The sequence below is a fragment of the Pseudoliparis swirei genome, chromosome 4 (genome assembly GCF_029220125.1).
Source record: "Pseudoliparis swirei isolate HS2019 ecotype Mariana Trench chromosome 4, NWPU_hadal_v1, whole genome shotgun sequence".
NCBI classification, from domain to species: domain Eukaryota; kingdom Metazoa; phylum Chordata; class Actinopteri; order Perciformes; family Liparidae; genus Pseudoliparis; species Pseudoliparis swirei.
In genome coordinates, this window is record NC_079391.1 from 15,387,808 (window position 1) to 15,411,065 (window position 23,258).

The window sequence follows — 23,258 nt, forward strand, 5'->3', positions numbered from 1 at the left end:
CTGTGGATAAGACCATTTTAGAAGGCAACTAGTAACTAAGAATAACGATTAGACTAATAAACCTCCTGCTAAGTCATTTGTAATGTAACGTTATCAGTGACTTTTTCGAGTGATTACTTGAGTGTTTGATCAATGCTTAATTGTGTTTCGGGTGACGCTTCTAACATCCTTGAGAACGTTTGGATCAGGAATCCTAACATGCACAACCATTTGCTATTCAGCCTATTTTATTTCACAACTAGAGTACCTGACGTTATAGAAAAATGCCTATTTACCCAAGCTAGACCCCAATTAAAGCAAACTGCTGTACTGTGCTGTGGGAGAAAGAGGCATTCCAGGTGTTTGCCTTTTGTTAGACTGGACAATGAACAGCAGCACCATCAGCATGGGGCATAGTAAGCCATTATGGGATGACTGATATATTGTCCCGATAACGATACCTGGGCTTTGTATATCGACTGATACTGAGTACCTATCTGATACCGGTGTTTAATTAATAATGTGAAAGTGACTGGGATAATTGTTTTATGTCTACAGCAACAGGCATCGGGCTTGACCTAAGTTTCTTATACCCCTCTCTTTTTCTCCAGCTTGCAAGCCTGGCTTCTTCAAAGCATATGCTGGGAACACTGAATGCTCCAAGTGTCCTCCACATAGCTCCAGCCATGACCAAGCCGCCACCATCTGCCACTGCAACAAAGGCTTCTACAGAGCCATCATAGACTCCTCCACCATGGCTTGTACAAGTTAGTAAAGTAGTTGCTAAAACTCTCTCCTTCAGCAGGATTTCTTTTTGAATGTCTGTAATTTATTTTGGTCATCCCATCCCTCCCGAATCCATTTGCACTTTTTTATTTGAGCAAGAGACTCTGTGCCTCCATAACGATATTCCTCCATACCTCAACTTTTTTTTAAACAACACATTCTGACACTAGCATTCATGAAATTGACAAGTAGCATCGTGGAATTAAACACAGAGGGCACTCTGAAAGCTTACCACCCACTCTAACTACACACATTATATAATACAAAATAATACAGACATTATAGAGTTTAAAAATTGGAAAAAAACATCAGATCTTTGTATTATCATGAACATTGATACACAGGCTGTTTGAATAAAATACTGCAAATAGGTTGAAAACAAACCATCTACCCACACACAGCTTTACCTACGCACATCACACACACACATGCACACACACGCACACACACACACACACAACATTGCAGATTTACATTATTGCTGCTAAAGGTCCTTTGATTGACAGATTGTGGTGATCACGTGCTCAGTGAAGCTTCATTCACAAGGTCAGATGAGTGGTGTATTTGCTGTACTTATAATACTGATTCTTACATAAAAACCTGAATTTTTGCCCAGTAGTATTCCACAACTATCGTGTTATTGCTGCATATGTCATATTTTTTTGGTAAACTGTAGACACACTTAGTGTCTATAGTGTCTACAAGAGGTCTACAGAGTCTGAAATGTCACCAGTGATCAGAGATCATGTGTTTCGGTTCACTCTATTTAATCAGGCAATAATCAAACCCCTCTACATTTGAAATGCTACATTTGCACAATCAGTGAGTTATCATTGAGTAATCTCTCTCTCTAATTGTCTTTTCTCTCTCTCCAGGGCCTCCATCGGCTCCCCGGAAGCTGGTGTCATTGATCAATGACACGGCTCTCTTCTTGCAGTGGATGCCTCCTAGTGACACAGGAGGCAGGAAGGACATCACTTACAACATCCTGTGCCAGCGCTGTGATGGAAGAGGCGGCGACACACAGTGTGAGCCATGTGAGCCAGACCTGCGGTTCATCCCACGGCCGCTCAGCCTGACCGGTACCTCTGTGGCAATACTAGATTTCGCGACGCACGCTAACTACACCTTCCATGTGGAGGCGGCAAACGGCGTCTCTGGGCTGGGGGTGTCCGCCCGCTCGCTGGCCAATGTTACCGTCAATACACACCAAGCTGGTGAGTTGCAGAGCTTTTGTTCACTTCGGTGCTTTGTGTCAGTTCGGTTGGATTCACGGTCTTCGAATCCAACTGTGACAATGTTGACAAATAAATGTACCTCTGACATAATTATAGCGGTGGATTATATGGATATTCTTGACTTGCAGTGCTTAAACAGAGAGTGAATTTATTTAGCTATCTGATTGAAATACGGTGAACATTGTAGATCTTACAATGGGCTTCACGGTCTTATTTAAAAAGTATTTTCGAAATAAAGTATGCCTTTAAAACATATTTGAAAGACTTATAAAGAAAACAGTCCTTAGTTGGGGCCATGAATTTTATAATGACAGAAATCAATTTCAAAACATTTTGCAGGGCTAAATATAGTACATGGTAAGCTACAACATATTGCGAAACATTCATCATGTTAATACTGCTGGCATTGGCAAAATGGCCATCTGGAAAGGTGGGAATTTCCCGGTGGACCATTCAGCTGGTGGGATGGCAGGGAGCCAAGCAAAACTCGTAAAAAATAGTTTATAAAGAGAGCAGGTTACTCATTTACATGTTTATCTTTCTGCTTTCCAAAAACACCTGTTACACCAACAGAAACTACATAACTTACATGAGCATCAACAAGATCTTTCCCAAAATACTGGATTGATTTTTAACAAGATGTGGAAAAGTAGTCCACACTGGACCTTTTTGGGCATTTATCAGATTAACTGTGGATTGGATGTAAGGGACCAGTTTAGGTTGAATGCTTCCAGTGCCTTACATGTATCGTGATTATTGGTAATATATCCTCAAACTCTATCTTAAGGCTTTGAGTTAAATTCCAAATTAACTTTGGTGCATAAGAGCTGTAGAACACTATTGACTGAGGTGTTCTTAAAAAAGTATTTTTTGGTTTTGTTTACAAACATCTGCAGTTTATGGATCCCATTTGTTGCCTTTCGGGTGGACAGATTGATGAGGGATTCAACAAGCCATTTTAAAAATATAATTATAGATTTAATTAGCATGCTTGAGATATCCATATTCTGTAGTTACATCAAACTTAATTTTTAGCTCATGAATACTGTGTCTGCATGCAAATATATTGAGATAAATATGCTCCTGCAACAGGAACATTTGTTTATTTTGCAGCTGGATTTGCCTTTTCTCCCTCCTGAGAACCCTGTGTCTTTGTTCAGTCTTTTTCTTTCCGTCCAGCTTGACGTTTAAAAATGTGACGCACATCTCTGACCCCTTGAATAGCTGACGGAACCATTATGACCTAAACCTCGTCCTAATTAGCACTATCAACTGCTGTAGATGTCCTCATGTAAGCACTGAGACCTGAGTGCTCTAGTGACGAGAAGGGCAAGAATATTAATGGAATAATTGATGGAAAAGGTTGAAATGAAGGAAGGAAAAGGAGTGGATTAATAAATTATTCTGGGATGTATGCGCACATTTTTCTCCTCTCGGCAAGCCATGAGATTCTGCTGATAACAAGACAGACAGACAGATATATACTAAATAGGGAATTATCATCGTGCTGAATCATCTTTGTGTGTGATAAGAGGCTGACAGAATCGTAACAGTAAGATTGTTGCGGTTTGTCATTTGTATCCTGCAGACTGAAAGAAAGTGACAGTTTATCTTTTCTTCCACTTTTTGTGTGGTTGAGACAGATCGGACGGAGTAAATTCCATGAAAATCATTTGTTGATATATTTCAGTTGGAAACAAAGTGGTATACAGCACCAGAGTTTGTTAAATAAAATAATATTAAAAAAATATCTCATCAGGTTATTATCGTTTTCTACCAACACTTTTGTCTTTTTTAGCTCTTTAAGGATTTACTATAGTTGTGGTCATGCCTCCTAGGGCTGCACGGTGGTGTAGTGGCTAGCACAGTCGCCTCACCTGTGGGTTCAATTCCCAGTCTGGCCAGGCCTTACGACAAATTTCCCCTTGGGGATTAATAAAGTATATATCTATCTATCTATCTATCTTCTGTGTGGAGTTTGCATGTTCTCCATGTGGCAGCGTAGGTTCCCTCTGGGTTCTCTGGTTTCCTCCCAAAGACATTCAGCTCAGGTTAATTGACCTCTAAATTGCCCATAGGTGTGAATGTGAACATGAATGGTTGTCTGTCTCGATACGTGCCCTGCCTTCGCTGGAGCTGGATGTCAGCTGGGATCAGCTCCAGCGACCCTAATGAAGATAAGGGGTATAGATGGATAATTGATAAGTGTTCATGCCCAGTTTCTCAGAGTGTATTGTTGCGAAGGTATCAATGATCATTACCCTAGTATTCAGTAAAAACTATTCGATATTCAAAGTATTATTTTTAGAAATGTTCTGCTGTCATCATCTGTGAAACCAGATGTCAGCAGTGTATGTGTCACTTCACAACAATCTCTCTGGCACAAGCAGCTCGACTGACGGGAGGAAATTGGAATGCAAAATAATCTGTCGAGAAAGAGAAGCAGCCTGTGGGGATGTTTTCTTTGGGATGTTCAGAATGGATTAACTTGTCAAACTCCCTCTCTTAGGTAGGACACACTGTATGCACACACACAGAGACCTGCATTACCTGCAGGCAAACAAATCCATACACATGTGATTTATATTCACACACACATGCGTACGTGGTATACATGCGTTACCCATGTATACCACGTACAGATATGGTCTGGACTTCAATGTTTACTTACGTCCACAGGTAATTCCCAGTATCACACATGCTTAATTCCTCTAAATAACTTCTACAAATGTTAATGAGCAGGTAACATGCATATAGCATTTAATATTTATATTTGAGGAAAATCTTTCGAGAAGTCTCTCGGTGAGGCCATGTATTAACCGACCTACATTAATAACTAACATATTAACATAACTGTTGAATGCAAAGCATTTAGTCCAGCACTCAAAAACGTACTATAAATTCAGATGAGGTAGAATGCGCATTGAGGCTTGTTTTAAATCTGTGCTTTTCTAAACTTCTGTTTGGATGGACTTGGGATGGACCGGCTCATTGCCAATTAACACAGATGCTGCAAGGTGATTCATGTAATTGATTGTGATATTATGTTCATGATGGAATGATAGCCAATCAAAAGCAGAAATAGCAATTAACTGGATTTATTTTTTGAATGAAGGAGGGGGCACCATTTATTTTCGGTCGGCGTGCTTTCTGTTAGTAAATTGCATATTAATGTTTCATTATTCTTTTAATTATGCTAAACCTTCTCCTCCTTAATGTCTGTGGGCTTGTCTAACCTTGATAAGTTGTAATGCCCAGTTAAGCAATATGTACGTTCGCTCTGTCTTTGAGTGTTTGCCTTTGTGGACGGTTGGATACACTGGAGTTATCATTCAGTTTAGGTGGCAGTGAGAGCTGAGCAACAAGGCAGCAACAAGGCAGCCATGCAGAGCAGCGGGAGCAGGACGATCTCTGTGCTTATGAACAGCAAACTGCAATCGGCTCAAAAACACTGGAGTTATTGCTCAGCGGAGCATTTCTCACCGACGATTCCTCCCACAAAGTATTCTCTAAAGACGCACGTAGAAATCAGTGCAATGTTGTCTGAGGTGTTTGCTGCACGGAGGAACAATGTGCTCCTACAGCGGGAGCAGAGAGGCAACCACGAGTCTAGAAGTAATCCTCATGTACAATAAAAAGTGTGTGTCCTGGCTGAAAATGATACGCGATTGAGCCTTTAAAGGTTTAGACAAAAGGTTACACTTATGAAGTGTTCATGTATTTTTGTTGGTGGCACAGGTTTTATATTTGCGAAGTCTGAAATAATCTACATTTATTGAATTACATATCTAATCAAATCAAATCATTCTCAGAGAGATTTAATGATGCATTTATTCTGAGATTATCCAAATCGAATAGCTGCCGTTTTAAATGTGGAATTCTCTACGGAGTTGTACTCATTGTCTTTCAGTTAAATTGAGGCTTGACTGCGAGTAGACTGGTCAACACACTGGTCCTTAAAGCAAGATCAAGTTATTATTAATAATGTTTACTCGTATGTTTTTGCATTGTCAGCTGACTTATTGTTGGTAATATTTGACAATAGCAAAAGGTTTCACTTCACATTGATGAAACCTGTTGTACGCCGTTTGATTACAGCTTCATGTCATCACCATGACGTCGTTTTACGATTGCCAAATCTGACATTGAGCCAGTGGATGATGTTGGCCCTTTTCTTTGGATCCCCTTTGTCTCTCCACGGCATTCGTGTTTGTGTTAGTGCGTCAATCAATTCGGGCTGTTTTCATAATTGATTACCTTCGTCTTTCTTCTCATGCAACAATCAAGACACCACCAGTCGTCAATGCCGGCGTATGGCAAAGGACTACAGTTGCAGCTTTTCAGGAGAATTCTCGATATTTTACTCTATTTAATAGTGACATAACATTGTTGAGCTGGTTCATCGAGTGTGTCCTTGCGCGATGTTTTGAGATTAAAAACCCAGATTTGTAGTGAGTTAATTTGCTTTGTATCACCCTTCTTCAAGCGTATACGACGTGTTTCACACTATTAGAACACGATTAATGCCCAAGTGTACAAACATATATAGTATATTGCATATGTTAGCGTGACTGGTGTGCTGTATGCATGTCTTTCTATGGGATGACAAGTTAAAGGAGGAGAAGTTTACGTAATTAACATTTTCTCAAATCTGAATGTTTATTTTTGTTTTGTTTTAGCTTTTGTATCTTCATCACCCCTTTTTTCTATTTCAAAACGATAACAATCCCCAAGGTGTGTGTTGTGATTCAGGAAATGTTCTTCTCTTTGACTTTGTCCTCCTCCCCTTTCCCCCAGTGGATTCTTTTTTTCATCTACTTTGCTGTGGGCATAAGGCTGACGACTATTTATAAACTCGGATGCTGGGCCGATGCAACCGTGTGGGATCTCTTTACAGCTCTCCCTGTTAACTCTCTCTCTCTTCTACCCACTCCTTTATCTTTTTTCATCCATAGTTATGGGTTAACACATTTTCAGAACAACAAACAATAAACCATCTGTGGAGTTCATTTGTTCTCAATGATCTTTTGAAGTGTGAATCGTGATTCAACTAGAAAGAGCTTGATAGTTTTCTTTGAGCCGTTCATACATAGCAATAGGTTTCTAACCAATGGATTGATTTATACTGAACCTAAAATAGCTCTTCTTGCACAAGAGCAGAGGGCTTTTAGAGCGTTTTCTCACCAAAAATGTCCATGCATACAAAACTCCACACCTCAAGCACACACACACACACACACACACACACACACACACGCATGCATGCATGGCGATAGATACATAACATTATGCTCTATGCTGCAGACAGAAACCCCTCTAGTAATGTGTTTTTCATAGACAAATTAATCCTGTAAATGGATTATGCATAATTATCTGCCTGGTTTTATTGGTGCCAACTGAAAATATTATTTAGTAAAGCGCTTCAGGGAAGGTGTGGGTGGGTCGGTGTGGCTGAAATTGCTTGTCAGCATGTTGTCAGCAGTTGGTCTGGATTGTCTGCGCTCCAGCTGATGAAGGTTACAGGAGGCACAGTGTCAGTCGGCAGACAGGGGGCTCGTCAAAACACGTTGCGGTCAGATTTTGCTTTGCGCATTGTTGCAACGTTCCCACGAACCCGTTCACACTGGTGGTTTGCCCCCTAAGCCCCAAGGAATGCGCAACCAGAGGGAATGTGCACGCGTTTAATTGAGCAAGGAATGCGCACGTTTGACCTCTGACTGTACGCCCCTCTCCCTCTCCGCCTGGTCTCCGACTGTGTCTCTGCTCATGGGAGAGTCTCCAGATGTCCGACTCAGATCGTCCCAGATTGTTCGCAGACCAATTGACACCGTTCCCGAACCTCACCCCCTCCTGACCCCAAGCTGACCCCGTCCCCTGACCCCACATCATACTTTCTTATGAAAACATACATTTCATGGACACCATTTTTGCTTTGGTATGTTCAAAAGATTCATTTATATCCCGAGCCCATGTAGTTACACTTTCATTTATTCATTTACATGTGGGGGTCTGTTGATGTAGGATTTTTAGGATTTAATGCAAGTAATCCTTTCATAGTTTTTAATGCATGCATAACTACATATTTGATTGTTTTATGACTGACAAAACATGAACTTCGGACATATTTAGACATCTCTGCTGGTCGTTGATGGACTGATATGTATTTTGTGTCTGTTTCCAGTCAGATAAGTTGATCTTCGCCTCAGGTTTGGTGCGCTTCCATTTTCTCTATCTGTCAGCACTGTGTGCCAAAGCTGACATTTTTAAGTTGCTAAACTGGTCGACGGCCAATCAATCCATCTATTTTTAAAACCAATCGCTCATGTAAATTAAGTAAAATATTACAGAGAAAGAGTGCTTGCTTCTTGTCTTTTCTCTTTGAGATAATCAGTTGATTATGCTTCTGCTTTGTATTATTAAATAAACACAATGGATTTGAAGATTGATAAGCATTTTCTTTACCAGTATCTGATATGTTCTTCTAGACCATACGTTAATCGATAAATAATCAGTAGATGAATTAGTGAAAGTAACTATTTGATGAAGCCCTACTGCGCAAATGTAATTAGCTTTTGTTAAGGATTACAGTGGTCACATTGAATTGGCGACGTGGTCACACACCAATCAGACAGAAACGATAAAATACCCACAGCTAAATCTGAAATGCTTTCAGCTAACTGTCATATTTCACCTTTGACAACTTACTGAGAGATTTGTTTCAGGGAACTTGTGTTTAATATATTGCGCCTTGTCGTAATGACTGCTTTTTTTCCTAAGGAGACTCTAAACTGGTCAGTATTGAGCTAAAACATTCAGGTATGGCATGGATGACATTCGCAACTCACTGGAGTTCGTCCTTGTCTGTGCACTTGTGCACCGAGTGTGCTGCCAATACTTAGTGTTTATTTTTGTTGGCGTGTCTGCTGTTTGCTATTAATAACTGCAGCAGGCAGCCACACTGAGAGGCTTGATATATTCCCACAACATCTCCAGGCACTCTGTGCATCTCAGGCACCACCTGCCACCAGGATAGAGAGGACACATGGCTGACACGGCGGTGTGTGATGTCGGCCTGCAGACTGTTTATTAGACTTCACAAGTCCATTGATTGGGATCCTATCCAGATGTGATACATGTGTGATAATGAATGTTTAGAGTGTGTGCTCGTATTGTATGTGTTCTTTGTCTCCTTGGATAACCCTGCAAGAAGTGTATGTTTTAAATTGATATGACACACCTTCCTTTTCTTAGAGCTGCTGGACTGTGAAGCATCCGGACCGAGCTGCTGCGAGGACGTCTTGGCCTTTTCACAAGATGTGAAACTCAAGTCTTCTGACTTAATTCAGTGACACTAGCCTTTCTAAAGGGCCCCATCTGGCCTTTGGCTTTCTGTGTTTCACAGGTTATCCGCTTCTCTGAGCATTAGGCCAGTGAAAGACATCTATCTTGGTTTGAATTTGTATTCCAACAATGATCTCTAAAAGAGCACGCTTGACATCACTGGGACTGGATCTATTTGTTTGTCAGATCGTATTCTGTTCAAGCGAAGGCTTTATGAATAATTGATGGTAAATATTGGAATCTCTCCTGGCTTATTTTGCTCCCCTCAGCAGCCTTTTGCAAAAATGTTCCCCAAATTCAGCAATACTGACAAACATGATAAACAGTTTCTGTGCGTCTAGTGGTTTGGTTAACCCAAATGTCTCTCTCAGGATGCACATCATACCGGAGCTGGACAGTCAAATGGTTGCTTCCTGGCCCTCCTTTCCCTTTGGGTATTCCTATAATAGTGAGAAAAAATTCTCCTGCAAACTGCAATGAGGTTGTTTTCATTTCTCAAAAGTAATTTTTCTTAAGATTTTCTTTCTGCAAACTGGAGAAAGGAGAAGTAACATATGCAGAATGTGCTTTTCTCAAGCTGTGTTTCAGATTTTCTTTCCAGTGTGGAGTTTCGGAAACTTTTTGTTCAATGATGATATAGTTCTTTTGTTATGACTGCAGAGACTTTTCAAATGTGTCTTGCAGTCGTGATCGAGTTCACTGCAGTGGCTCGAGCAATACATGACTGAGATCACTCATGTCCTCATTCCCTTGAGCCGGTCAGACAGGTGACTCGGAGGGGCTCGGTCCTCCTGCAACTTGCCATTGTTCTTGCTTGTGTTTTTTCCCACTCTTTAGCGAACAACCCTTCGTACATAAGTTAGTCACTACGTATAATAAGCTCATTATTGGATAATCACAGCTGACATCTTTGCACTCTGACTACATCCTCAGGTCCTGTTCTGGTGGGTGTAGTCAGGAAAGATTGGGCTTCTCAAAACAGCATTGCCCTCTCCTGGTCAGAAGTGGAACAGCTGCCGTCAGACATGGTGGACTATGAAGTTAAATACTTTGAGAAGGTAAAATCTTTGATTAGACGAAATAAAATAGTTGGATTTTATTCTTACACCATGCTTATGTGACATGTGTTAATTGCTTCGTGGTAATAATAGTTTGCACCTAAGTGAACCCCAAGTGATGGCATGTAGCACACATCACGCAACACAATCATTGCTCACAGAACAATTTGCATTTTTAAAGTGTAAGTGCACAGCATCTTCAATGCAATGCTATCTCCACTTTTCTCACCTCCATCTGTTCTGATAGTTAATCAAATTAAAATGATGTTTTTGATTCAAAAGTTGCTGTAATAATGGATTTATGCAAACACGTGTTTTTCTATCCTGCCAAAACTTGCAATCTGTTACTGCTTTTATATATTTTTCATTTTTAGGAGCAAGAACAGCTGAGCTACTCATCAACGCGGACCAAAAACCCCAGCGTGGTTGTGACGGGCCTCAGACCCTCAACTGTCTACGTCTTCCACGTTCGTGTTCGCACCGCTGCCGGCTACACGGCGTACAGCCCCAAGTTTGAGTTTGCCACTGCAGCCGAGGGTACGCCTGTGAGCATGAGAGAAGTCTCGCCTCTATTTGTGTTCACACTTGCTGTGTCTTCAGAAAGAAAGGCCCTGATGTTCACTCATCCAGTCAGTTAGATTTGTGTTGGAATTCCAATGGATAGAGGTCTTGCTTTAAAACAATGCGCCGGGGAAGAAAGGAGGTTTAAAGTCAGTGATTTGAAGTCATCAGTGTTGATCAACAACCTTATAAAATCTTGGGGTACATTTTATGGTCATTCTCTGTTATGGATCAGTTAAACTCATCAGTGCTTCTTCAGGCATGAGTCATTTATTTAAATGTGTATAAGCTCTGTAAATTCCTGATGCACACATTACGCTCTGCTGATTCTAATCCTGAAATATGCAGGAATGCACATCCTCCTACAAAATACACACTTTAGGTGATGAATATGAAGATGTCCACCTTCATAGTCTAATAGATGCCAGTGCATAAATGTAGTTGGGTTGTGCTTCTACAAATGTACCATACTCTCTCTCACCTTATATAACCCACACGATGCTCACTCTCACATAGCGTTATGCCAAGGAATGCAGTGACTTACCTATTTCTGGACTGTTTTCCTACTTAACTTTATTTTATATTAACTGTTGGAGAAGTCCAACACTATCTAAATGTTTAGCCTCAGTTCAATGTAAAATAAATGGCACTTTAGAATCCTAAATAAATGTGTTTATTCCAACAGATGTTACTGAGACGCCAGTCCATTTAGGGAAACATCAGCAAACATCTCTGGCCTCTGTCTCATGCTGCCGCTCAGTTTTTGTTACATATCAATACAAAAACACAACGTCATGGAAATAAAATAGGGGAGCAGCGAATAGTTCCATTTAAAGGGTACCTGTTGGGATCGCGAATATGTAGCCAGATCAAAAGATAATGTGTTTCTAAAGGTTATTCCTGCACTGACGGTCCAGTATTCAATAACAATACGTAGTTTAGGCTGTTCAAAGTCCCTCAACTCCGACAAGCTTCATTGCACTGGTGCTTGAATATGGCGCCGGTGGTGTGACGTCACATCGTTGATAGATCGACAGCCAACCACAGCGGATGTGTTCAGAAACCAATGTAAACAACGTTGAGCGCTCGCATACAAATGCTGAGAACTTGATAATAATAAAGAAAACGGGCGAAATATGGACGATGAAAGATTGTCAGATTCAGCAACTGGATACTTGTATGAACCATTAAAAGCAGACTATCCCCATTTAGTTAATTGTGACAGCGAAAGCGATGATTCTGATGAAGTTGATGCCGAAGGACCGCCGGTACAGATGCTTCACCGTGCGGACCGTGCACGCAAGTCGGCGGACGTTTGGTGCAGTTGTGGGAAATGTGTGCCACAAAAAACAGACATAGAGTGCATTTGTTGTAAAGAACACGAACTTATGTCCGATGATATAGTGACATTAGACCTAATCTGCTTTACACAAAAGCGTGAGCTTGATAGCTACATCGCGCATAAGCCAGCGCTGGAGATGTCTTTCATTGATGCAATGTTCGGCCGACATGTTCGGGGGCCTGCACCCGAGGGAGAACTTGTCACGAATTCCCCACCATCCTAGTTAAAGTCATCCTGCGTACATGTTTCATTAACTCTCCTGTCATTCCAGTTCCTGTCATCCTCACCTGATTGTCCCTCATTCCCTGCACCTGGTCCTCACGCCCTTCTCACCTGCAGCCCATCCCCTCATTAGTCCCTCACTATTTAGCTCCCTCACTTCCACTTGTCCTCTGCCAGATTGTCTTGTGTGTCACCGCCAAACCTTCCAGCATTACTAGAGTTTATTCCTGACCTGCCTGTTACGACCCTGTTTGCCTGTTTACCCGACTCAAGATTTTGCCTGCCCCTTTTTGGATTTGTTGCCCTGTTGGACTGACTACCTGGTTTTGACCCTGCCTGAAACACACAGTAAACTGCCTCCTCCTGCATTCCGGTGTTTGTCGTGCTTTTGGGTTCCAGTACCTATAACCCTTACAGAACTGTCAAATCGGTAAGTTTGCCAGTTGTTTCATGTAGCAGGGCTCTCAAGTTTTGAAGACAGGCAAGCGTGAGATTTCCATCAGCACCCGATACAGCTGACCGTTAGCCGAAAAGAGTTGTTGACGGGGTGCTAGTGACTATTTTTGCTCCATCCCAATGCGCGCAGACCGGCGTCGGAGCTCTGCAGCGGAACAATCGATCGGCGTATTGAGCACCCCTGCATTCAAGCATTAAATAGCCGAGAGGTTTTTTCAGCGTGAGGAATTCGATGTGTGGCGGGAGTGCGTGAGATAAGACCGAAATGCGTGAGTCTCACGCTCAATGCGTGAGACTTGAGAGCCCTACATTGTAGGCTAATTTGCGATCACCAGAGTTGGTGTGAGTCCGTTTATTATTTAGACAACCGAACGCCTTGCACTGCGCCATCTTGGCGTGAACTCCAGACGTGAACTGGTTTGAGGCCACCGATCTATCCCAAGAAGCAACGCGTGTAGAAGTGGCTCCGGATTGGCTGAATTCCTTTCAACGACTCTACGTCATAGTGACCTTTGACATGAGTAAATAACTGGCAATATGTCTGCGCACTGAAGCGTTCACGGACTCGGAATGTTGACAAAGAAATTTAAAGCCTCGGGCTATGCGTGACTTGTTGACAATAGCGGCGGGGAAAATATGATTTATTTGATGCGCCTAATGGATGTAGCACGTTGTTGTTTTGGGCTACAGGTACCCTTTAAATCAAGCAGCACATAAACTAAATATATCTCTTTTCACGATTGTGTTCATTCATTTGCATCTTCATATCCCCAAGTAGTGTTTAAGTTCTGTGGCTTTAACACTGCTTATAGTAACAGGTCCTGATCTGTCTGGCTTTGCTTTGGTCAAACTTTCCTCAGATCCTGATATCGCTGATCAAGGTCAAGTCCTGGTGGTCGTCACAGCGTCTGTAGGAGGCTTTTCCCTGCTGGTGATCCTGACCCTCTTCCTCCTCATCACTGGACGGTAAGACACCCCCTGTTTCTCACCGGTGCCGGCTTACTGTTAACAGAACACACACACACACACGCACGCACGCACACACCTCTGTTCTTCTCATAATCTCCAGTGTGACGCTACAACCCAAAGTCTGTTAATGGACTCTCTTTTTGCCGTCAAGCAGACACACTTATTTTCCAAATGGTTGAACCAATTTTCTGCCTAATTACTCAGCGTGTAATGCATGTACCAGCAGTTTGCTCCATTCCATTAACTTCCACAGGTTCACTCAGACCGTTTTCTTCCCTCTGCCTCTGGTTCTCAGGGTTTTACCATTAGTGGCACTTATTAATAAATAATGAAAAATGGCCCAGAATCTGTTGGTAGTTTGTCCTGATTTCGACCTAATGATGAAGCAGGCTGAAGCAATAATCTTAGATCACACAATTTGCTTCAAACGCTGAAAATTTCTGAACTCAAATGGGCACAATGTGGCTCGCTTTCCAGAAGGAAAAAGTTTCAAAACGAAGTGGTAGACAATTGGCCTAATGCAAGAACATTTTTGTGTTCTTATTTTAAACCTCTCTTACATTTTTTTTGTGAGACTTACTCGCACAAGTGTTCCACGTCACATTCATAAAACTCTCAACTGCACAAACTTTTCGGAAAACTGCTTCTTTCAAATTGATGTCTGTGAGATTTGATCATTAGCATAATCAATGCCACTAAGTTCTATACCTGTCATTTGTGGAGAAAGCGTCATGAACAGAAATATCTCCCAGTTTTATTTCAAGTCTGCCTCATATTAAGGCATTTCAATTATTCTGAAGTAATATAAGTGTGTTCCCTCTGTTGATTTGAACAACAAAAAACTAAACATTTAAGTACTTATTGAATTCAGAACAAATCGATCTGTATGAGTGGGTCTTGTGTGATATCTAATAAGATGAGTTTCCACAGATGTGCCCTGAAGTGTAGTCCATATTTTAACACATGTTACATAATGTTCAATGAATGCATTTTGTGAAAAGGCTGTTTCTTAGAAAATCTCAGATCCACTCCACTTCTCGGTTCTTCCCCTTTTGCTTGTCCGTAGCATACCTCTAAATGTAACAAATTCTGGAATATATTTGTACAGCATTGGATACAAAGACACGCCAATATGATATGTTATCCTCTATCACAGCTGACTAGATACATGTCTGTCAGAAACCTTCTTCTGTCCCTCCATTGTGGCAAGGCAAGTATATTTTTATAGCACATTTCAGCAACAAGGCAGTTCAAAGTGCTTACAGAAAACATCAAAGGCATCGAGACAAAGTGCAAAAGCAACATTCAAATACAATGAAAGCAGTCATTAAAGAGCCAAAAGAATGGAACATTAAAACAAGTTTTGAGAATAAGAATGAAAGTTATAGTTCAAAGGAACATTAATAATTATGTATTTCATAAAAGACAGGAGCAAACAGGAGTCTTCAGCCTCGATTTAATAGATGTGAGAGGTGCAGCTGACCTGTGTTCTCTGGGAGTTTGTGTCAGATATATGGAGCAAAGCAACCGAGAGCTGCTTTTCCATGTTTAGTGTTGACTCTAGGACAGAAAGACGACCTGAGAATCTGGATGCTGCATTGTGCAGCAGAAGATCAGAGACGCCTTTTGGCCCGAAACCATTCAGCATCAGTATGCTTTTGAAATCAATTCTTTGACAGAGAGGAAGCCAATAAGACCTCAGAAATGATGTGGTCTACTCTCGTGATCTTAGTGAGGACTCTGAATCGATCTTTTAGGGAGACCTAATGAAGATAAATGCATGGACAAGGTCATAAATCATTTAATCCTTGACTTTGTAATTGTCTTATTAATGTGGCTGTTGAAATTCAGTTCTGAGTTCCTGTCTTGGTTTGTGGTTTTTAACATTGCTGTTTTATGGAAGACCATTCTGGCACATCTAATCGCTGATTTGTCCGATGGACTAACTCGTACCGTGGCTTCCTGGTGATATGGTTATGTAATTTAGAGTGTGTGTTGATAATCTGAGCCAGTGGAAGTAGAGAAGATGTTAAACAGAGGAGGCTTCAAAATTGAGCCATAAAGACTACAGTATGTGAATGACCCTTGACAATAACTGATTAATCTCTCAATTTGTCTTTGGTCACTAAAGATTGTTTTAAAACATCTAGTTTGTCAACTATCTTCATATAAATAAAGTCAGAAGATGCAAAGTATCAGTACATTTCTAATGGTATGATGAGTTCACCTTTGTATTTATCTTCTGTATGGTTTGTGTATGGAAAATGCAAATTGTTCTTGTTGTTGAATATGAGCGGTTGATTGCTACGTTTGTCCTGACTCTCCCTCTCTATGGAGACTGAGCTTTGAAAGCCTTGAATTTGTGGGACCGTAAATAGGATAAAAGCGTAGAAATGGAAGAAAATCAAAAGAATGACATAAAGGGACAAACTAAGATTGCCCAAAATGAATGGGTTATAGAAAAGAGGCCCATTACTCTTTGTTTCCACAAAAGATATCTTTGTAAACCAAAAGACTGGTGGCAGCTCCTGCTGTCAGAATAAATGTTCATGTTTCAGTTGTTTGTCATCGGTCCATGTATCTTATGGTAGTTTAGATTTTTTTTTCTCCAGAAACAAACAAAGAATAAACGAAAAAAATAGTAGTTATTTAATTGAAATTGTATAATAAAAAAATGAAAATACATGGGGCTTTTATTTTGTTATGGTCAAAAAGGGGTGAGCAAATGTAATGAATAGTTTGATTTTGTTTTTCTAATTGGTATAACAAAATGTAAAAACCGAAATGAAAACCTGTCATTTTGATTACATCATTCTACCTTTCTGCACAACAACAGGCATGTTGAAGAAGAGGTGACACAGATCCATGAACAAAATATGAACGACTTCAAAACTTCGCTCTGCTTATAACTTCCTCGGGGCAGTGTGTTTCTAAAAGCCCATTTCTGAAAGGAAAATGTAATGACCAAATGATGCACTGACCAACGTCACACTTGTCTTCTCCTGTAATATCAAATAGTTGACTGTGTTGTCCAGAGAACATGGAGAGGGTTGTTTGCAAAAAGAATGGGGATGAACAAAAAGGGGACATATGTACATGGCTGTTTTATGAGGTGATGTTTACTCTGTGGTCCACCTGTACAGGTGTCAGGGGTACATTAAAGCCAGGATGAAGTCAGAGGAAAAGAGGAGAACTCGCTTCCACGGTGGACATGGTACTGTATATAATGCTTTTTAGTTTGTCTGTGTGCTGTGTGTGTGTGTGTGTGTTTCAAAATTGCTTGTTTGGGCTTTTACGTTGGTGAGCATGCATTCCTTAACAGACTGTATGTTCCAACTCTCAAGGCCTTTAGTTTTGTCTCAGAGCGTTCTACAAAGAGCACACAGTATGTCTCAGAGTTGCAATTTATTTTATTGCAGTCTTCATCCTGATCCACCACTCACAGTATTTCATACACCCATTGTTGGATTGTCACAAAACTGGATAACCGCTGTTCAGTTTTAGGAATTACTAGATTGACCCCAGCGTGGTTCGGCAATTGCAGATAAACACAGGGTTTATTGATTGTCACCACAGGGGAGGCATGTTGTTCTTGAGCAACACAATGATGTCCTGTGATTCACTGACACAGTTAAGTGGGAGCTCTTGTAGGATTCGATCTGAGGCCTGCAGGGACACAGATGTGGCTCCTTAGAAAAAAATGCAACCATTCTATTATCTGTGTGCCTCATTTGATGATTTGTGATTGATCCCCAAAAAATACATTAAGTACTGTCAATAAAAATAAAGTAACAAATACCCACTTCACACACACACACTCAAATAGACTCAAGGCCTGTCTATATGTGGGCACTAGGTGTGTGTGTCTTCAAGCTTTCTCTTTTTGCTCTTTCCTATTTTAATTTTGGACACCATCAGTCGTCTAGTTTTTTAATTGCAGAACATGATAAAGAATGCTATCAGTCTTGCCAATACATAAAAATAATAAAAATAATTGTCATAGTAATAAACCTTGCCTCCCACAGTCTTTCCTTGTTGTTGGGTTCTGTACAACAAGCATCACCTCTGCAGGGGAAGCCAGCTGCCTCAACAAACTGTATGGAAAGGCTTGTTCTCATAGGAGCTTAGACACCCTGGAGACAGAGGTAGAGAGTAGACTCCAAACTGGAATCTCTCAGACGAAGCCTTCAACCATCTACAGTATGAGCTGACAGAGCGATAAAGTACATTTAGTCCCCAGCAGCCCAGCTCATCTGTTCGACGTGTACCAGGGGCTGCTTCAAGTTATCATTTGTGCCAGTCATCATGCACAGTGCTCACTGCAGCAATATCTCCAGCCTCCGCTAGTGAGCAGGATACTGAAGCCTGGCTGCCTGCGATGTCTTTATATGGGGCATTTAATCTGCTCATTTTTTCTCCATCCCTTGACGAAATAGCAGAGCAACCTTACAGTATATTAGAAGCACGGATGGTCTCATACAGCTTAGGGACAACCAATTTCTCTCCCACAGCCTCAACCAACTGTACATTATTTGCTCCAATAGATCAGAATATGTTGCAGTCTTTATGCAGGCTCACAGATGTATTCTGCATTTTTTATAATTTAAGAAAATGATGACATAGTGGTTTACAAAATACACAAAAACATGAATGGGTAAGATAATGGGTACAGGTGTAATATATGTTGAGTACAATGTAGTACCTTTTTATTTTATAAATCTTGTGAGGGAACCTGTAGTTTAAAACTATGGGCAATTTGGGATATATATATACATATATATGTATATATATGATCAGGTTGCACAGGTGCTCATGTTGTTATCTTGTATTCTCCTTCCAGTCCCATTCTCTGGGATAAAGACCTATGTGGATCCAGACTCGTATGAAGACCCCACTCAGGCTGTGGAGGAATTTGCCAAAGAGATAGACCCCTCATACATATGCATCGAGAGGGTGATTGGTGCAGGTAAAACAGATGCACGCATTAACACTCTACCTCCACACATGTATACAAGTATTAACTCATACTGTATACCGTACATGTGTTTCCTGTATTCATGGCAGGAACAGCACAGGATCAACTGTGTACGAGAGGAAAACTAAAATTGGTATAATGCATGACTGGTAACCAGAAGGAAAAGGTTATTTTGAGTGTGCCATTATCTTAAACTGGGTGTTGTTTTGATTAATATTCAGGGTTACATAGTAATAATGTAAAAAATGTCCCAACGACCGTTGACTAGCACCTGCAATACAGAAATGGTCACATTTAATGTTGAGTAATATTTTTATTTGATAAGAATCGCTATAGCTCATAAAGTTTGAATATAAAACTGTTTCAGCCACTCTTAGCAAGCTAATTTTTAAAGTAGTTCATAGTATTTAACTTTAGAGGAGCAAAGCCAGCACTGCTGACTATGAATTTTCAAAGGTTCATTAAATCGAACAGATTGTGTCTGCTATTTAGCCCATGAGTAATTATGAAGGTGCCTTCCATCGCTCTAGTGTCTGCAGCATGGGCTCCATCTGGTGGAGGCCGTGTGTACAGATGTGTACACGCGGTGCAAAGAACATGAAATACCAAGACATTATGTGGGCAGCAGTTACTGAACATCTGTATTGTTTTCATGATTTCATTAAGTTGCAGAACAGTCTCGATATATAACAGACAGTGCATCCTTTTATCTATGGTGTTGTTCTGACAGGTGAATTTGGAGAAGTCTGTAGTGGTCGGTTGCGTATACCTGGACGGATGGACATCGCTGTGGCAATAAAAACACTTAAAGGTGGCTATATGGAACAACAGAGGCGAGACTTTTTACGTGAGGCTTCAATCATGGGACAGTTTGACAACCCCAACATTATCAGGCTGGAGGGCGTGGTCACCAGGAGTAAGCTCTCTATGTTTATCTGCACTGTGTGGTTGTTGTTTTTTTGCACCGTTTTCAGCATAATTTGCTTTAATCTTCACTTCTTGTCACTTACTTCCTGTCTTTTACCTTCTCCTCAGGCAGACCAGTTATGATAGTTGTTGAGTACATGGAAAATGGAGCGCTTGATTCTTTCCTCCGGGTGAGAGGAATACATGGTCACAGATGTGCACCTGTTTCCTGAGGAAATGTTGTCCCCCATACATCACACCTGTCCTCTCTCTTCCTCACCACAACTCCAGACACGCGTTGGGCAGTTCACGGTGCTCCAGCTGGCCGGCATGCTGCGCGGCATCGCAGTGGGCATGACCTATCTCTCAGACATGGGTTACATTCACAGAGACCTCGCGGCTCGCAACATCTTGGTGGATGAAACCTTGGTGTGTAAGGTGTCTGATTTTGGCATGTCCAGAGTCTTTGAAGATGACGCTGAAGCAGCCTATACTGCTCCAGTGAGTGTGGATCGCACAGTTGCTGCAGGATATTACAATCTGATACCTATTACAGTGGCTTATTCTGTGTTATTGCTTTTGTGTCAGGGAGGAAAGATTCCAATACGCTGGATGGCACCAGAGGCTATCGTTTATGGAAAATGTTCCACAGTCAGTGACGTATGGAGCTACGGCATTGTCATGTGGGAAGTGATGTCATATGGTGAGAGGCCCTACTGGGAGATGTCCAATCAAGATGTAAGCTACCGCTCACATTAGAACTCCATCACCGCTAAAGCATAATCAACACACAAAAGAAGAAAAAAACATTTTCCTTTGTCATTTGTATTTAACTTATTGTTGTTCATCTCAGGTGATTTTATCAATTGACGAAGGCTACCGTCTCCCAGCCCCAATGGGCTGCCCTGTGACTCTGCACCAGTTGATGTTGCACTGCTGGCAGAAAGAGTCCAACCAGCGCCCACACTTCAACAACGTGCTCTCATTCCTGGACAAACTCCTAGTTAATCCCAGTAGTCTGCTCACTCTGGTGAATGATGTGCAGAGGTAACTATCAATATGTACAGATACTTGTTGAAAGGACCCGACTGGTGCTTTCATGTGTGAACTTTATAATGCTCTTTAAGCAAACTGTTCTGCTTTATTCTCCTAGCTTCCAGTCATTTGGTGCAATTTAAGTAGGGAATGACAATCATCTTGCATATCTTGACTTAAAACTTGTTTGCAAGTGTGGTAAGCCACACAGTGAATCACTATTTACCTTAGATTTTGTGAGTCATCACTCCTTGTTGATGCAATTAAAATACGAAATTTAAAAACTCTTGTTGGTGCATTCAGGTGCATATGAGATGCTTCAAAATGTAATGTTAGACCTCCAAGGGCATTCATGTGCTATGTGTATAAGAATATCAAACTCAGAGGACAAGCATCAAGCAAGCGGGGACATCTTGAAAAGGATTCTTTAAAATGTGGTACAGCGATATCACCAGATAATAATAATTCAGGGTCAAAATCAATAAATCTGTAATAATGACTGTAATTGAGTACTTACCTCTAAGGCACATTAAGGTATCTATAGGGAGGTGATAATATATCATGAGACACAGTTTGTTGTTCAAATACACTGGCATTGTAATCCAACAAATATGTATTATTCAGATCAACAAGATGCTAACTTGTCTCTTTTTATTCCTCAACTTCCTGTTTGTCGTCTCAGTTTCCCTGACTCCCCAGAGGACATGCCAGATTACCCTCTTTTCATCTCTATCGGCGACTGGCTGGACTCCATCAAAATGAGCCAGTATAAGAACAACTTCCTTGCAGCAGGATACACAACACTGGATTCCATTTCAACAATGAGTATAGAGTGAGTGCAGCCAAATTACACAGAGTGCAGCTCTAGTATAAATAAGTGCACTAAAAGGAAACGAGCATCAAAGGAACAGAACAATTATGAAATTGTGCTTGTGATTCCACCATCAAGCAAACAATAGTCTGTACAGTATGTGAAACTATATTACTGCTACTATCAGTATTACAGTATGTTTTCCTTATATTCTAAATATGGTTATTACTCATAGTTTTCCCGATGTGCTTGTTGCAGATTATTAACTTTACTGCGTGTGTGTTACAGTTTTCAAATAGGTCTACTGTTTGTGTGTAACTACTAATTAAAAAGAGTACATTTCTCCCTTTCAGTGACATCAGGCGCATCGGGATCTGTTTGATTGGCCACCAGAGGAGAATCATAAGCAGCATACAGTCACTTTGCCTGCAGCTTCACCACATGCAACAGAGTGGCTTTCAAGTCTGAGACCATCACACCAAGACGGACTGTGTGTTCACACTGAGCCGGACGCAAACCAGACTTCCTTGGCATCATCATTTAATTAATTGGACAAACACCAGACTGTTAGGTGTAGCTGGTACCACACGCTGCTCATGTGAAAGACACACATGTGGTCTAGTTAACACACACACTCATCATCTTATAGATCATCATCACTATAGCCTCCACAACAACCAACCTCCGTCAGTGTTGGCATAATGCCGTCTCTTTATTAGCTTAGCAACTGCTAGCATCCACTTGAGTTTTGGACTTCTTTACGCTCGTGTCTATTCAAGTGTTCACCAATACCTCTTCTCTTTCCAAGTGACAATCCAATGGTTTCTATTGACTTTGAATGGTCTCAAGTCAGTTACCTCATGACCAGAGAAGAAGTGGATAGAATAGAGGGTATATTAGTAATGACTGGTATGTGATTTTGATAACAAGCTTTCCAGCTGGTTAATGAAACAATTCAGCAGGAATAAAAATGAACAAAATGGTAAATACAATCGCGTTTTTTGAACTGAAGACCGCTGAATGTCAAAAGATTTTATAGAAATGTATGTTCTATCCTCATGATAATGCAGTATGTCTTGTACAAAAAGTCTTGTGGAAATTGTATGTTTTATTCAGTATATTTGTTCCTTAATAAACAACCCTATTTTAAGATGTTTTTCTTTCTGAGACTTCTAACCACCACAAGGTGAAAATCATACCACTTTTCGAAGCAAGCTGTTAATCACTTGAGCACATTAACGAAAAAACTAACAAACACACACACAGGTATCCATGGAGGTACTCTCTCAAACACACAATAACGCACGCACAATCACTCAAGAAACAGACATGTTTTCTGGACATGAAGAATAGTCAGGTGATTTTGTCAAATGGGTGCTTATGGTATGTTATAATGGAAAGACATACAGACCATAAGAGCTTCTTTTTTTTAAGTGGCCAAACGTGTATTTTGATATTTCATATGATATACTACTTTTTTTCTTCTTTTTTTACCTTAGGCTCACGTTTTCCAAGTGTGTGCCTCTTTTGCACTATAATTGTCTTGCAAAAGTTAACTACAAATGCAATTGCAGAAAAT

General features: G+C 40.8%; 1 protein-coding gene across 2 annotated transcripts in view; it reads left to right on the forward strand.

The window, feature by feature from the left end:
- The window catches only part of epha6 (eph receptor A6), a 46,128-nt gene extending 23,345 nt beyond the window's left edge, over positions 1-22,783 (forward strand). The window contains exons 6-19 of one of the 2 annotated variants that reach the window (XM_056412396.1): positions 591-746; positions 1,641-1,982; positions 10,278-10,402; positions 10,777-10,939; positions 13,844-13,949; positions 17,096-17,166; positions 18,793-18,918; positions 19,658-19,843; positions 19,963-20,024; positions 20,125-20,338; positions 20,390-20,571; positions 20,687-20,880; positions 21,551-21,700; positions 22,033-22,783. In XM_056412396.1, coding sequence (XP_056268371.1) covers positions 591-746; positions 1,641-1,982; positions 10,278-10,402; positions 10,777-10,939; positions 13,844-13,949; positions 17,096-17,166; positions 18,793-18,918; positions 19,658-19,843; positions 19,963-20,024; positions 20,125-20,338; positions 20,390-20,571; positions 20,687-20,880; positions 21,551-21,700; positions 22,033-22,147 — 2,192 coding nt within the window. In that variant the 3' untranslated portion in view covers positions 22,148-22,783. The remainder of the gene's footprint in view (positions 1-590; positions 747-1,640; positions 1,983-10,277; positions 10,403-10,776; positions 10,940-13,843; positions 13,950-17,095; positions 17,167-18,792; positions 18,919-19,657; positions 19,844-19,962; positions 20,025-20,124; positions 20,339-20,389; positions 20,572-20,686; positions 20,881-21,550; positions 21,701-22,032) is intronic. The other variant, XM_056412397.1, reaches the window with a different exon arrangement.
- The last annotated feature ends 475 nt before the right edge of the window (positions 22,784-23,258 follow it).